General features: G+C 28.6%; 1 protein-coding gene across 1 annotated transcript; it reads left to right on the forward strand.

Moving 5' to 3' along the window:
• Positions 1-45: 45 nt before the first annotated feature.
• On the forward strand, positions 46-11,323 carry LOC140176548 (uncharacterized). The gene is made up of 8 exons (XM_072208073.1): positions 46-579; positions 712-743; positions 2,356-2,953; positions 3,154-3,999; positions 4,552-5,034; positions 5,125-5,862; positions 8,469-9,122; positions 10,058-11,323. Exons 1-8 carry the CDS (start codon positions 46-48, stop codon positions 11,321-11,323), a joined length of 5,151 nt encoding a protein of 1,716 aa, XP_072064174.1.
• Positions 11,324-17,551: the final 6,228 nt, after the last annotated feature.

Raw genomic sequence — 17,551 nt, forward strand, 5'->3', positions numbered from 1 at the left:
TATTTTTTTGTCGGTTACTACATTCATTCCCATGATGCAATCAAAATGCTGTTTGAAAGAGTGGAAATTTTGTTGCTGGAAAAGTTCAACAGTGTCCAGGATGTTTTTTATGAACTGAATTTGAAAGGATTTCCATCTCTGAAGCATTTATCCATTGCAAGAAATCATAGTATTCAATGTCTCATCAGTCCAAAGAAAAGGGGGTATCCTGAGAGGATTTTTCCTAAACTGGAGTCATTGCATCTCTACAAGCTCAAGAAAATGAATCAAATATGCTGCTGTCAATCACTCTCAAAAGATTCATTTGCTGAGTTGAAAATTATTAAGATCAGGCTCTGTGGTCGGATGAAAAATGTTTTCTTATTTTCTATGGTCCAACAACTAGCTGCTCTTGAAACAATTGAAATTTCTGAATGTTACTCTTTGGAGAAGATTGTTGACATGGAAACAAATAATGAAAAAGAGACTCTTCCTAAGTTCTCTAAACTACGTTCTTTGACACTACAATCTTTATCCATGTTTACTGGGTTCGACCCTGTTGCATCAGATGGAGATACCAGATCACTGTTCCATCACAAGGTATGTTCATAACTTCTTTCTAGATTAGATTATCTAGTGCACTTTGACTTGTTTTGTCTCCAAGGGAGGAAAATAATTTAAGAAAATCGAATTCAATTTCTTTAATAGTTAACTTTTTATATTGGTTGACAGATTGAAGTTCCGAAGCTAGAGAGAATGGAGTTGTCTGTGCTCCAAATCAACCACATATGGAGTGACCAAACATGGAATAATAAAAACCAAAGCATTTCTCCCTTTCAAAATTTAATACACTTGGACGTGAATGACTGTTGGAATTTAGAATGCTTATGGTCATTTTCTATCGCCAGACATTTGGAGAATCTTCAAAGCCTTTCTGTCAGTGAATGTAAGATGAGATACATCTTTCCTCAAGTTCAAGGTGGAGAGACTAAAATGAACAATAAGGTACGTAATTTGCTAACAATATGTTACATTTGTCTTATTAATTAGTTCTTCGTGAAAAATTTTATTAAGTGCCAGCTTGCATGCTAGTTTGGATTGACTTTTTGGAATAAAAAAATATTTTTTTAAAATATAAAATACTTTTATTTAATTTAAAATTTATTTTAGGTACGTCTTTAAAAAAATAGTACTTTTATTAGAAAAAAAAACTAATAATATCTTATTTTTAAAAAAGTAAAAATAAAAGATATTTTTAATATTTAAATTTTTTTTAAAAAAATCAATTAAAATGTAAAATTATTTTTGTCGGTTAAAAAAATATCTCTTTTAAAATACTAAAAAAATATTTTTTTCAAAAGTCAATTCAAACTGACTTTTAGAACAAATTATAGTTTGCTTTTAATCTATTTATTAATTACCATGTAATCTATCGCTCCAAACATGTTACTTTTTTATTGGTTGATTTTTTAATTTTGGTTATTAACTACGCTGCAGATTTGAATAACCAAATTTGATCAAAGCTAATGTTTAATTTTAACTATGCTAGGGTCAGACTATAAGTCACTTATTCTTTAAATTTGTATCTTTGTATTAAATTTGAAAATTCTATTTATCACCTTCCTATTTTGCGCTCGCCTCTGCCTGTCTCTTCCTCCTCTCTCGACAGCCCTGCGTTTGCCTCCGCTCTATCTCTTTATCGGCCTTGGTTGATATTTTTTTGAAAGTAAAAAAAATTAGTTGCTCTTGTTGTGGGTGAGAGGTGAGTAGTAATGGAAATTAATGTGGGCCGAGTTATATGACCGGATCGATTAGCAGTTATGATAATTATGGTTTGATCATTCCTAGATTTTAGTTGTACGCTCCTCATCCGTTCACACTCCTAATTTCATTCATGAACATTCAAATATTACATATTAAAAATATTTAATAAAAAAATTAACTAAAATCAGTTAGAAAATAATTAATAAATAATAAATAAAATAAATTCTGACTTCGTTTTTTATCTTCCTAAATTACTAATTACTTATTTACATTCATATATCCATATAACACATTAATTTCTAGACCCTTCGGTGAATGACTCATTTAGCTACAGTTTTGATAGAATTTTTGAAAGGAAAAAAGAATTTCAAATGAGTTGTTTGCACTTTGAATGTAGTAAATGTATTTAGCATAATTGCTAATTCAATTAGCTTGCTATTGTGAACCAAAAGCAGAATGCAATTTTTCCAAATTTGAAGACTGTCAAACTGAGTAACATAAAGAGTTTGTGCAAAATATGAAATTCTGAAACTCATGAAAAATCTTTTGGCAAACTACACACTCTGATCATTGAGAAATGTGATGAATTGGTCCATGTGATGATGATAATAGAAAACAAGATGTTATGCATAACATCAAGTTGCAAGATATTCATTTAGAAACACTCCCAAAACTGGAAAATGTATTCAAATGGAAGAAAGAAGTAAAATGGAGTGATCTCAAATTGCAAAAGATATGGGTGTATCATTGTGGAAGGTTGGAAAACATATTTTCAGTTTCTATAGTCAAGACTACTGAAATAAATATGGAAAGTCTTGAAAGCCTTGTGGTTTCAGATTGCTCTCAACTCAGAGAAATAGTGGACAACAAGGGAGAAGATGTTGTCATCGACAAAAGTGGTCCTGTTAAATTCAACTTCCCTATATTGAGGAAAATAGTAGGCAAGAAGGGAGAAGATGATGTTATCGACAAAAGTGGTCCTGTTAAATTCAACTTGCCTAAATTGACTAGTGTCAAGCTTTCGAAACTATCAAAATTCAAGAGTTTTTATTCATCGGGAGCTTATGAATTAAGTTGTCCAGCATTGAATGATCTATCTATTCAACATTGTGACTTGTTGGAACCATTTGAAGAAATCCCATCGCATGCAAAAACAAAGAGTGTTCTTTTTCCAGAAAAGTCTAAAACTGGAGAAGTAAAAGTAAAGGAGGTAATACTACCAAGTCTTTTAACTCTCAATAGATTCTAGCTTGCTAGTAGAAAAATGGAAGAAAATTTATGGGATAAGAAAAATAAACAAATTAATTAAAATAGAACAGTCAATGTGGCAATGTTATATATAAATATATTTCCACATATTTAGATTCTTACTATATATAATTATTGGTTTTCATTATTTATTTGATATAGGTAATCAATAACAAGTTAAAGTCCATGCACATTGAATCACGACATGTAGTGGGGTCATCAATGGAGTATGACTACAGAAGGGATAGCTTAGAAGAGCTTCAGTTGTCTCGACTGAACAATTCTGATATTATATATTGTTTCCTTCATTGCAACCCTAACCTCAAGAGCTTATGCTTGAATGATTGTGACTTTGAAGAATTGAAGCCTGATGCAATAAGAAGGCCCGGTATTGGGGTTGTGCCAAAGTTGAAAAGCTTGACATTAACAAACATGTATGATCTTAAGAAGATTTGCTTTGAACAAGATGCAGTTCTTCAAAAGATAGAGTCATTGGTTATAATCGGTTGTTATAATTTGCACACCATAGCACCTTCGTCTGTGTCTCTCGCTCACTTGACAATTCTAGAAGTGGTTGGCTGTCGGTATTTAAAATATGTGATGTCAACATCAACTGCCAAAAGCTTGGGTCAACTCAAAACCATGAAGGTAATCAATTGTGGATATTTAGAGGAAATTGTTTCAGAGAAAACACAAGAAGGACAGGAAGAAAAAGAAAATGTAGGCACAGATGTTCCCATCATTTTCAAACAATTGACAACTCTTGAGCTTGTGTCATTGGAGAGCCTTCATAGTTTCTGCAGCTCCATCAATTGTGCCTTTAAATTCCCATCACTGCAGAATTTTATTGTGAGTGCATGCCTCAAAATGGAAGTTTTCTCTGCAAATGAAGTGGACTGTGGGCCAAATTTGCAAAAGATATATTATGTGCATCACAAAGAGAAAAAGAGATGGTGCTGGCTCGAAGACAATATAGGATCTACAATAAGATACATATTTGAAAATAAGGTAAATCTTTTATAAAATTTTATTTTTCTTTTGATTAGCGGTTCCCTTTTCATTTTTTCATTTAATTAATAATCAAGACATAAACAATATTTTATTTTATTTTATTCTGTAATTTATTTTATTTTATTCGAACATGAATTTGTTTGAATTATCTGGACAAGACCTTTTTAATTAACACTTTTATTTACGCAGTTCATTATTAAATAAAATATTCCAATAATGTAACAAGTATACTTCAATTTTTTTTTTTTTGGTTTTAGTAAAATTTTCCAGTTGCATTTTTTGTTAGTGGTTGGTTGCACTTATATAGTCATGCCTTTTTTGCATGAAATAAATTATAATTGTGATAACTAATTTTGCATTATTCACAGAAATTTTTTGAAGGCATGAGAGCTATGGGTTTCCGATTATGATAAAGATCTTGAACCAATCTGGCGAAATAAAGAAGGTCCCCGAAAAGATTGGTTTTCCGGTTTAAAAACTCTGACGCTATATGCCTGGGATGCATCTAATACGCACGCAATTCCGTCAAATGTCCTCTGTTGTTTGAAGAGCTTACAAGAACTTCAAGTGGAGTGGTGCAATACAATAGAAAGCATTTTTGAGATGGATGACACTAAGAGCTGGGAATCATCATTCCAACTGAAGAAGCTAACTTTAAATTATCTTACAAGTCTGAAGAGTGTGTGGCAACATGACAAACGAGAAATCCTTCTAGGCTTTCAAAATCTGCAGCAGGTCACTATCATTAAGTGTGATAAACTGACAAGTGTGTTTCCTACTGTCCTGGCCAGAGATCTTAAAAAGCTCGAGGAACTCGATGTAAGCGATTGTGCTGAGTTGCAAGAAATTGTTGGAAAAGATCAAGAGAAAGTAGTGGAAGGATCACAAAAGTTTGTGTTTCCGTGTTTAACCACACTGAGGCTATTTGACTTGCCACAACTAAGAGACTTAGACTCTGGAAGATTGAGTCTGGAGTGCCCCGAGTTAAAGCAGCTGGAGCTGTATCCGAAGCAACTACAAAAATATCCAGAGGTAGTAAGCAAGTGCATGGGGTTTATATACATTTTTCTTCTCTTATATATTTTATTTCTTATCAGTTGCGTTGCCTTAATTCATTAATAGGACGGTGTTTCCAAGGTGGAGAAGTTGTATTTAAATGAACTTTATTCTTTCTCTTGTTACAATGATGATGGAGAGAACTCTACTTCACCATTTGAGATACTTGCTGACAAGATGCTTCCTAAATTAGAGATCCTTCAAATATATAGGAACAATTGCAAAACCATGAATATTCCCAAAGAAGCGGGTGAGAGGATGCTTCACTTGAAAGAATTGAAGTTGAGGTCACTATCTGAGCTGAACTCCATTAGTGGGCTAGAGTACTTGTTAAAGCTGCGGCTATTGGAGGTTTATGAATGTCATAAATTGATAACAGTATTAGAATTACATTCATACTCCAATCTGAAAGAATTGCATATAAAGGACTGTAATGGATTGGAATGTTTATTGACATCCTCAGCAGTAAAAATGCTAATACACCTTGAGGAGTTGAAAGTTGAATGGTGTAACTCATTGAAAGAAATAGTGCAACAAGAAAGTGGGACGGAAGACATTATTGAATTTAAGCACCTACACAGGATAACTCTTGCTGATTTGGGAAGCCTGGAATGCTTTTATTCAGGGAATGCCACACTGCAGTTCCCCTCTTTGATTCGGCTGGACATACTAGACTGCTCCGACATGAAAATTTTTTCTCATGTGAAACTACCATTATTTCAAGTATTTTACTCCTTTTCTGAAGCTGAAAGATTGTTCCTCCATGATCTAAATGTAGCTATTGTATGCCAGTTTCTACAACAGGTAAAAACTTTTGAATTTATTTCCATCAAAGTTTTGTTTTCTTTCCAAGTCTAGCCAATAACCATTGCTTCAACAACAACAACAACAACAATAATAGGACAAAGATATATAACTTTTTAAAAAACATATGCATATGGTTTTCTTTTTTAATCCGTAAGACAATCTTATACGACTATATTGTGATGTTAAACAATCTATGTTTTGCACTAATTTTCCATTTTCATTTTGTCTATAGAAAATTATTACTTTTCATGATGTTATCTTTCCTAGCTAAATGTTTTGTACACATATAATATAATTAAGTATGACTTGGCGCCACTATATAAGTTTGTATGGCTATTCCTATTTCTCAATGTATGTTAAATGTAAATTAATTAAAAAATTATAACACATATAAATAAATAATAGGTTAAAAATAAAATATGTTTTCTTTGAATAATGACTTTCAAACTAATTTTAATATTTGTCTTAATAAAAGTCACTTTGTTTATATACAATATAAATTTAGTTAGAATTATTTACCACGCTCAACTAATTTAACTTAATCCTAGTTAATCTATTATATATCTATTACTTATAAATTTATCTAATGTAAAATATAAAAAAGGCCTATACAAGATAGTGAAATGGGTGAGGTAGGTAGGTGATGTCAAAGAAATTTATTAATAAAATAAAAATTTTAAATATAAATAAAAAGAGAAACATGAGGAAATGAGGATAGTAAGGGAAAGGTTGAGGTGTGAAATTACCAAAATAAAAGAAGGTGGTAAGTGGCATAAAAAGAAACTCTTCAACCAAATTTAAGATTTACTAATTTTTTTGTTTAGTGAATGAATATTTGATATTTTTGTGATATGCCATTGAATAAAATTTTCCAATAAAATTTAATATTTATAAAAATATATTGTGAGAAAGATTTAGAAATAAAGAATAAAATATAATATTTTGTATATTCAATTATTTAAGAGTACTTTTATTTAATAATATAATTTTAAACGTTAGTAAGATTTAATATCAATATGCATTCCTTTTGTTTTGAAATTATCGTAAAACAAAGAGATCAGATTACATTATAGTATATAAGTGTATATACATATTCTATTGTTACTTTATTATTAATTACTTTAACTTTTTCTTTCTTTTATTTTGTTTCATACCATTTTTCATTCTCATTTTTCTATCCTAATATATAACTAAATTCTTCATTAATAAGTTCATTTAGAATTACTCAACTACTTTCTTTCTTTCTTTTACTAATTAAATGTTATTTAGTAATTTTTTTAGATTGAGTTTAGATTTCCTAATAACCTAACATCACTCTTCTATATCATATTACTCAACAATATTTTTTGATAGCATATCTCAAATATTCAACTAAAAAAAGTATTATTTTTCAATATAAAAGAAATATATAAACATTTTTAATTTGAGGTGTTGGATACCAGAATAAAAAATAGAATAATGCAACTAAAATACTATAATTATTAACAGGTGATGTATGATGAAAATACCTTTAACAAATTTTCAATTTGGATCCATATTAATAGAAAAATATTTTAAGCATTATTAGATTATATTCATTTTTATGTTTTTTTTAGATAATTATTTTTCTTTAAATTTTTGTTCCATAATATCTACTCTACTTACTTTTAACTTTCTAGGCTAATATATGTTTTTTATTTTTTATTTTTGTACAAGTATATTAAAATAAATATATGACGTATCTGCTTATAATCTATTTATTTCTTTTTTTTTTCACCACTTCAAATTTTTTTTCATGATATCACTCTCATTTTTCTAAACGCCATTAAATTATCATCAGTTATATTTTTATTAATCAATAAATGCATTTATTTAGAGTAATATATAAAAAGGATGCATCGAGTATAATTTTTTAAAATCGACGAAGATAAATTTTTATATGTTTTTAATATTGCATTTGATTTATTCTATTACGAATTTACAACTATTTTTTTATATATATGTTCGTACTGCTTTTTTATAATATAAATTAACATAAGTGGCTATAAATGTCTCTTAAAATTAGGTTAAACATGCTAAGATCTTAGTACAAAATTCACCAGTTAAGAAATTGATCATATATCCTTTTATTATATATTGATATAAATTTTAGAAATAAAATGAAAATTGGCAATATATTATTTTTTCGTTAGCTGTTTTATGGTCGGGCCAAAAGAAATATAATTGGTTAAAATAATTTTGACAAAATGATCAATGTGGGTAAATATAAAATTTCAAATATCTATTTATAAAATATTTAATTTGAATATAGTGGTAAGTGACAAATAAATAATTAGAAAATGAATTATGCTAACCATATCTATTTATCTAAACCTTTATAAATAAGTGATACATAGATTTTTTTTTTATACCAATTTTAAACTATTGGCAAAGGAATTTATATGTTACCCATTAAAATTTGATAATGATCTTTCCAATTAAAAAGATCAGATTCTATTTATTATTTTTTCTGTAATTAATTATATTCACCATTATTGTTATTTTTTTTATAAAAAATTTGAAATGTTTAAAGTTCTAATTAATCTTTTTTATTATATCTATTTTCCTGACATAACAAAACTCAGAAAGATGTTGTTTTTGGACATCACCCGGCGCTGAAAGATATATGGCTTGATAAAGTGCATATCCCAGCTGAGGCCTTTTCCGCTGGTTTCAATTGGGAAAGTCTGGTGGTGGAAGGGTGTGATGAATTATTTACAACCGCAATACTACCTTCTCATTTACTTCCCTTCCTCAGTCAATTACAAGAGTTGGAGGTGCGGGGATGCAATTCTTCTGTTGAGACCATATTTGAAGTCAAAGATACAATAATAGATATTCCTTTGAAGAAATTGACTTTGGAGCATCTGCCAACTCTAAGCCATATTTGGAACAAGGATCCTAAAGGAAGTAGTCTCAGCTTTCTATGTCTGGAGGAAGTGGTTGTGAATGGATGTAAAAGCCTCACAAGCTTGTTGCCAGCATCATTGCCCATGTCTAACATGAAAAAGATAGATGTAAAAAACTGTGAGGAATTGGTTGAAATTGTTACAAAAGATGAAGCAGACAATAAAGAAACAAATAAGGAGCTTGCTATGTTTCCTAAGCTAACTTCATTGACTCTGCACAATTTGCCAAATCTTACATACATTTATGCTGGAATGGAAATTCTAAATTTGCCGGAGTTAAGAGAGTTGGATATTTCTCATTGTAAATTTGCAACAGATTCCACTGCAAAGGTACGAAAACTCCTGCCTTAAAAATATTCGTAACTTTCTAATCTTGTTAGGTTTATATATGATATGCTTATTTCTCCGTAGAATATGTACTTTTGAGGAAACTACATTTTATTTATCACAATAAGCACCTCATTCTTATTTAGTTTGTTAAAAATTTAATATATCTCTCGCGCACCAATCCAAGTCTTTTAAATCATTCATAATGAGCTAAATGCATGTGTCTAATATGAGAAGCTACCCACCATTAGAAAATACGAGCTGCTTTTGCCATTTTTGATCTCTTGCTTGTATATGTGGTAATAGCTTGTATGCATATCTAAGAGTCAATTTAAAAAGAATTTATTTGTATGTTTCAAGTATAATGTCAAATAATATTTTTGAAATTATCTGCAATAAATTCTAGTTTGGCAATGAACTCAAAAGAATTTATTCTTATTTTGAGTTTAGGATTGAATTAAGAGTATCTATAAAATTCAAACAAAGAAACTGAAAATAGTGAATTAATATTTTATTTAAAAAAACATTCAACTATTTTGTAATAGACTTTATCACAATAATACCTTTTCATAACTAAAAAGAAAGTGCCAAAGTCTTTATTAAATTTGTTATTTACTGTTGAACAAATTGATCTTTTTTATTTAAAATATTTTTAAATTCAATTGTCATTTGAAATCTTTTTTTATTTATAACAAAAGCTATATTGATCGAGTAAAATCACATTTTTTTCCAAAACAATTGATGTTTTCTTCATCATCAAGAAAAGTAGATTTTTAACACGTTTAACTTACAAGCTTCTGCGTGCTTCATTTATTTCATTTTATTTGGAATACTGTACGCATTTTGCAGCAATTAAAAAATGGAGAAGCTAAATTATGTTCACATGTCATTATGGCCATGTGTTGTCCTTCTTATTAACTTTGAATCCGATGGAGCAGGTTGTTACCCCTCACTTAGACTTAGACCGACTGTCAATAGACATGGAAGGTGTGATGATGCTTTATTTGGACCCCGAAAACATAAAATATCTGAGATTGCAGGGCTTTAATGATATTCATGACTCAGATGCCGCCTCTGCTTTTAATTTCTTCCCAAAGAAGGTGCCACTTCCCAATATTCAAATGCTTGTGGTGGTCGACAGTGTTTTCAAAAATATATTCCCCTCAAAAAAGCCTGAGATTATTCATTCACAGCTGCTTGTTCGAGAATTGGAATTGAGGAATCTGCACAAGCTTGAATCCATTGGGTTACAGCACACCTGGGTGGCCTCCTCTAATCTCACATCCCTGAAAGTTGAGGGTTGTGCATCTTTGAAGTATTTGTTCACTTCTTCAACCGCCAAATGTCTTGTTCAACTTAAAGAGTTGTGCATATCCAACTGTGAAGCACTCGAAAGTTTAATGGTGGATTATCAACCACATGATGATGATCATGATGTCATCAAATTCGAAAAGCTTGAGAAACTATCTCTTAACCAGATACCAAAACTTGAGAGCTTCTACAAAGGAAACTCAACTTTGAATTTTCCATCTCTGAAGGAAGTCGAGGTTACTGAATGCAACAGATTGGAGTATTTGTTCACATTCTCAACTGCCAAAAACTTGCAACATTTGTTTAAGATGGAGATTTCCAAATGTGAGTCGTTGGAAACAGTAGTTTTGGCAACACAAAAAGGGGACAAATCACAAGCAGATCTCACATTCTCAGACTTGGCATATCTGACTCTTAGTGAATTGCCAAAACTTGAAAGTCTTTTCACCGAAAACTCATCAACTTTGAATTTTCCATCTCTGAAGGATGTCGAGGTTACTAAATGCAACAGATTGGAGTACATGTTCACATTCTCAACTGCCAAAAGCTTGCATAAATTGGGGAATATGCAGATTTCCAAATGTGAGTCATTGAAAACAGTAGTATTAGCAGAGGCAGACGAGCCACGTGAGCTCACATTCTCAGACCTCTGGAATCTGTCTCTAAGTGAATCCCCAAAACTTGGAAGCTTTTTCACGGGAAAGTCAACTCTGAAATTCCAAGCATACTTGTACATTGAGATCACTCAATGCAAGATCATGAAAACTTTCTCACACGGTGACGTGGAAGCACCTGAATTAGAGATGGTGGAGATAGATGGAGTGAGTTGCTCGATAGATAATCTAAATGCTGCAGTCAGTCAACAATTTGAGAAACGATCCTCGCAGCATTGATGAGTTAATTAGTATAATTATAATTTAACATGTAGGTTAGTTCCTCTATCTATCTGCTAAATTTGCATCATCTTTTACTTTTCATGTTACGCAATGCACCAAAACAATGGAAAAAGTTTTTGTTTGGAATTTCATTTGATTTGCTCCCTCCATATTCGGTTATATTAATTTTTGATATTGCTATTTTATTATCCAATTCTTGTCCTTTGTGAGAATTTAATAAATTAAAGAATGGTATAGTTAATGTAACTTGAGTTAACTAGCTCTTGTATATAAATTCTTGCAGGAAATTTGTTACTTGCTAAGGGAAGCTTATTTTCAATGCATTTGTTACCACTTACCAGTTAGCCTTGCAAAACTAGTAGTCTAATCAAGGAGCAATGGACAAATTAATAAGGATGGCTGGTAAGTTTTTTATTTTATTTTGAGAAAATAAATAAAATGATGCAGTTACATATTTCTTTTTGCTACAGGAAAGTTTTACTCTAATAAGTTTGGGTAACATGGTAACAATCATTCAACTCAAATTTTGAAGAGTTCGTTTTTTTCGACCTATAATTTTTTTAACTTCAACCAATATCTAACACAATTGTTTTATGAACTTTTATTTTTAAGGTTCTATGGGACACCAATTGCAGCAATTAAGAGGATATAAGTGGATCCCATCATGGCAACAAATATTCATTTCTATTTGAGTAGTGTGGTGTGGTGTGCATGATATGAATAAGTTCCCTGTATCACTATGCAGGAAGAAGTGTGTGATTGCCTTTTAAGTGGCATGGCTATAAACTAAGTGTGTTTTATCAATAAAATTATATCTTGTATTTTATACAAGATATAAGGTGTGTATGCTTTATAATTTATTGAGAACACTAGTTTATTTTTATGCATGATAGTGAATTGTGGGTATGTCTAAAATGAGCACAATAATTATGTGTTTATTAGATATGTCATTTATATAGATTATTAGATTTTATTAAATAAAAATTAAAGGCTAGTATAGAAAAAGAGTATTAATGGACTCTAATAAATACAAAATATCCTAATACATAAATAAATATTTTAAATAATAATACTTTAATACACAATACTTTAAATGACAACAAAATCTTTTCTTTTTAAATAATTAAATAAAAAACATATAAATCGACTAGGTTTATATAAAAGCATGGTAGAGTTAGAGAATAAAAAACTTTACTAAAATAATAAAAAATACTTGGAAATAATAAAAATAAAAAATATTTTATTATAAATATATACTTTTAAATATTATATATATAAAACTATAAATGTTAAATTTAAAAAAATTAAATTATTATCTACTTAATATTACCATACAAAATAAATATGAATAAGAAAGATTAGAGGAGAGAGTCATGAGGTAGCATATATATTAGAAAGTCTAAAGAATAAAAGAATATATACCAATCTTATATCAATCACTATTATATACACACATATAATACATATACGTAGTTGATATATATTATTTATTCAGTTTTTCTTAAAAAAATTAAAAAAATATTTTCATGTATTATATATAATATTTTAAATAAACTATATTTTGACAAATATTTAATAAAAAAATTATATTGTATAATAATATTTTTAACAAAAATAGTTAGTTATGTAATAGTCCAAACCGGCCTCACAGTTTTGTCTTTGACAATAGGGATGATAGTTGAAGTCCCCCCACACTCACTCGTCAAAACGCGTCATGTTAGGGAGATGTATTCACACCCTTATAAGGTATATTTCGTTCCCCTCCCCAATCGATGTGGGACCTTACAAGTTAATAAGTATTGAATATAATAATATAATTATTTATCAAGTAATATAAAATAAAGGGTAAGGTATACTTTTTGTTCCTAAAGTTTGGCAAAAGTTTCAAAAATACCCCTAAGTTTTATTTTGTTTCAATTTTGTCCCAAAAGTTTTCGATTTGCATCAAATATACCCTCAACGACTAAATTTTCAAAAAAATTTAAGACAAATCTAACAATAATGCATGAAAATTATGCTTGATTTGCTTGTATCGAGGATTGTTCTTATGAAATTATTGTTGACTTGGTCTTAAATTTTTTGAAAAATTAGTTGTCAGGGGTATATTTGATGCAAATAAAAAAATTTTGGGACAAAATTGAAACAAAATAAAACTTAGGGGTATTTTTGAAACTTTTGTCAAACTTCAGGGACAAAAAATATACTTTACCCTAAAATAAAATATGATTATTTTATATTTTAATGTTGTAGTTTACAATATTATTTTAATATAATTTTTTAATATTATAAAATAATTTTCATAGTAATTAATTTTACATAATAATTTTTTATGTTTTATATTTTTAATTACGTAATTTTGATTAGTTTAGGTCTTACTAATATAAGTAAATATATAATGTGATAGGCGTGCATTTAAAATTATATTATTTATTCTATTTTTTTTAAATTGAAAAAATAAAAAGGTTAATACTTTCATGTATTATATATAATATTTTAAATAAATTATATTTTTGAAATATTTTGATAAAAAATTATATTATATAATAATTTTTTTTTACCAAAGATAGGGAGACTTAAATTCGCGACCTCTTAGATAAGTACAGAGAGACTGTGTTTGAGTTATAACTTATTGGTATATTATATAATAATATATTTAACAAAATTAGTTAGTTAATAAATTTTAAATATAATAATTTAATTATTTGTCAAGTAATATAAAATAAAATTTTATTTATCTTATATTTTTATGTTATCGTTTAAAATTTTATTTTAATATAATTTTTTAATATTATAAAAAAATTTTACATAATAAATAATTATATTGAATAAAGAATATTCATATTTTTGTATTTATAAATTTTTTATTTAATTATTTAAGAATAAAAGATTTTGTTGCCATTTAAAGTATTGTGTATTAAAGTATTATCATTTAAAATATTTATTTATATATTAAGATATTCGATATTTATTAGAGTCCATCAATACTCTTCTTTTATATTAGCCTTTAATTTTCATCTAATAAAATCTAATAATTTATATAAATGTTACACATCCAATAAATATTTGTGCTTATATTAGAATACCCTTGTAATAATTTGATACCATTGAAAAACTGTGATTTATATTGAAGTCGTAAAAAGAAAATGCTCTGAAAATAAAGCTGAGAATGGTACGTAGATATATTTTTACATAAGATCGTTTTCATGCATAAAGTTGACCCTATATTTCAATAAAAATTTAACATGTATCCCTTTCTTGCATAGTTGCATAAAATGTGCTTCTGTAATAACGATGTATATTTTTTATTTTTAAAAAAATGTGATTGTTAGATAAGATCTGATGTATTAGCTATGAGTATAAAGATGATTAATATTTCAGTAATCTATTTCAATATAATTATTAGAGCATGATATCATAATTTTAAATTAATAAAAAAATGTAAAATATAGTTTTTGCGCCTATATTTTTTTTTTAATTTAAACAATATAATATTTATTTTGTTTTACTTTTTTTCTAATTTTTTTTTATAATTGATTCAAGACTCTCCATTTTACTTCGAGAAAAATAAGCAACAAATACATACAAAATACCATAAAAATCTATTTCCAACTTGAATCACAGGCAAAATATAGTAACTCCCAATATTAAAGCTAAAACTTGGATAATAGTTTTTTAAAACAACACTATCTAAATGGCTTAGCTAAGAGAAGACAACCAAATATCAAACACTAAACTCTCTCAAACATATTAACGTTAACCTTCCAATTTTTAGTAGTCATGATCATACTAAAAATTAAGTGTCATCAACTTATTCATCTAATAACTAATTAAATATTTATTATTAAGCCTATAATTGTATTAGCACGCGAATCAAATTTTTAAAAATTTAAAATATATAATTCAATAAGTACAATAAAATAATACAAATATCAGAGACAGAAATAATATACATCATACATACTATTTACATATATATACATGTATTGTCATACGAGTTTTAAGTTAGCATACAACCCTTCACATCTGGTTGGTCCTGGTCCATATAAGAAGTCCCTAAGTTGGCGCCCGAAAACTAGCCTAGTCAATTATATACATTTTACTCTCTCAATGAGTCTAACCAAAAGTGAGAGACTAAACACAAAAACTAGGCTATCGCAAAAACTCCCAAAAGGTCTCATATTCAGCTCTCCAGCATCAACTGTCGTCAGAGGAGGAAATCTCGAACACATCTAATGGGAAAGAAAAGAAGGGGTAAGAACTGGAGGGTTCTTAGTAGGGTTGGGGATAGTTAGTTTAGTCAGGATTATTACAGTTCAACTAATTCACAGCCAGATATATATAAGAGTCACAACAATTCAGAACACTACTACTAAGGAATGCACAAACACAAGAAGACAATCACAAATGATTTTATAGTATCACATAAAAAGTAAATGTACAACAAGGATGATGCATGTCTATTTCTAACGCAGGCTATGAGCTCATGTGTCGGTTGCCTACCCACTCCCGACATTATCCGGGCACGAGTCCCAGATATGACTTTCCAGATACATACAGTGTGCTTATAAGTCGTACAGTTAGGCCGCATATAGTGTTACTTTCCAAATCAATAAGCGTACATCTGGAAAATAGTTCTCAGCGTGTGGGGCTGTGGGCGTCCCCACTTTACATTTGGCCCTAAGGCTCAACAATACCACATTTGCTCTCTTGTGGCAGACAGTCTTTTAAAACTTTTTCTTTATCTTTGTCCCCTGCTCTCCTGCGGCAAAGATCTCTTTAATTATCTTTCTTTCCTATACTTTCGTTCTTCTTCTTTTCCTTTCTATCATTTCACAATATAAATTATCTTTAATAAAAATAATTTATTTTAATATAAAGAGTAATTTTGAATAAAAACTCAAAATAATATTTACATTTTTCTTTTAAAATTTAATTTATAAAACCTTATTTCTAAAACTTTTACTAATTTCTTTCTCGTTCACAAACTTTTTAATATTCTATTTCTAACTTCAACATTTTACAAAGTTATATCTGAATCCTCGCTTATTTTTTTATATTTATAAAAATAATCTTAATTTTAAATAAAATATCTATTTTACCTCCGAAAACTTGATATAATTATAAACATAATTTCGGTCTTTTTATAAGAAATAAAACCACACTCTTCAAAATAAAATTTTCAAAAACTAATTTTTTGTCCTCCAATGAAACCAAAATTCTGTTTTATTTGTTATCAAAATATTAACTTAAAATTTTATCTATTTTCGAACTGACTGAAACACAACCTAATCAAAATATCAATTTATCAACAAAATTACATGAAATGCAATCAAATTCAATAACACTCAATTTAAATATCAGTTCACTTATTAAATATCATTTAATCGGTAAAAATTTATCAAAATTCTACCTTCGTACGAAATCGAAATACTCGAAATTTTGGAAAAAAATTTTGACCAAGTTATCGAAAAAAAAATGTTCAGAATTATCGGTACCTCCTAAAATTTCAGTTGGTCAATCTCAAGGAGTAGGAGAGCTACGTCATCGTCGACTTACATAGAACAAAAGTAATGCTAACACGTAGAAAAAAAGAATACGAACACTTTTATCGAATTAAACTTTTTATTAGAGTTACGCATCGCAAAAAATCAAAATAAAAAATTCGGTGGAGGTTACGGTTCTCTCAAAGGTTACTCTCGGTCTCTCTCTCCTGTTTTTGAAAGTTCATCTCGGTTATGAGTTGAAGAAAGAAGATTAGAAGATGATATCAAAATTGAGCAAGGGTTATGTGTCAAAGGGGAGGGGTTTATGTGTCATGTCTTCTTTCTTTTCCCTTTTCTCTTTCTTAATTCATTCGGTCACATTAAATTGCATTAATCAAAGGATAGAGGCATTAGATAATAACTCATGATGAAGTGCTTTGGTTAGTAAAAGAAGGAGATATATATATATATATATATATATATATATATAACCCATACTAATAAAAACTTTAGTGGATGAATCATGAATCAAAGTAAATGCATCTTAATGGCTCAGCCAAGAGAAAGAAATAGTTGAACATTGTTAACTCACGATGCTAACTAAAAGACTTATGATGAGTTTAAATAAATAATATATAAGGTTGAATAATAATAATAATAATAATAATAATAATAATAATAATAATAATAATATATAAGGTTGAATAATATATCATAATAATAATAATATATAAAATTAAAT

The sequence above is a fragment of the Arachis hypogaea genome, chromosome 2 (assembly GCF_003086295.3).
Source record: "Arachis hypogaea cultivar Tifrunner chromosome 2, arahy.Tifrunner.gnm2.J5K5, whole genome shotgun sequence".
In the NCBI taxonomy this organism is placed as follows: domain Eukaryota; kingdom Viridiplantae; phylum Streptophyta; class Magnoliopsida; order Fabales; family Fabaceae; genus Arachis; species Arachis hypogaea.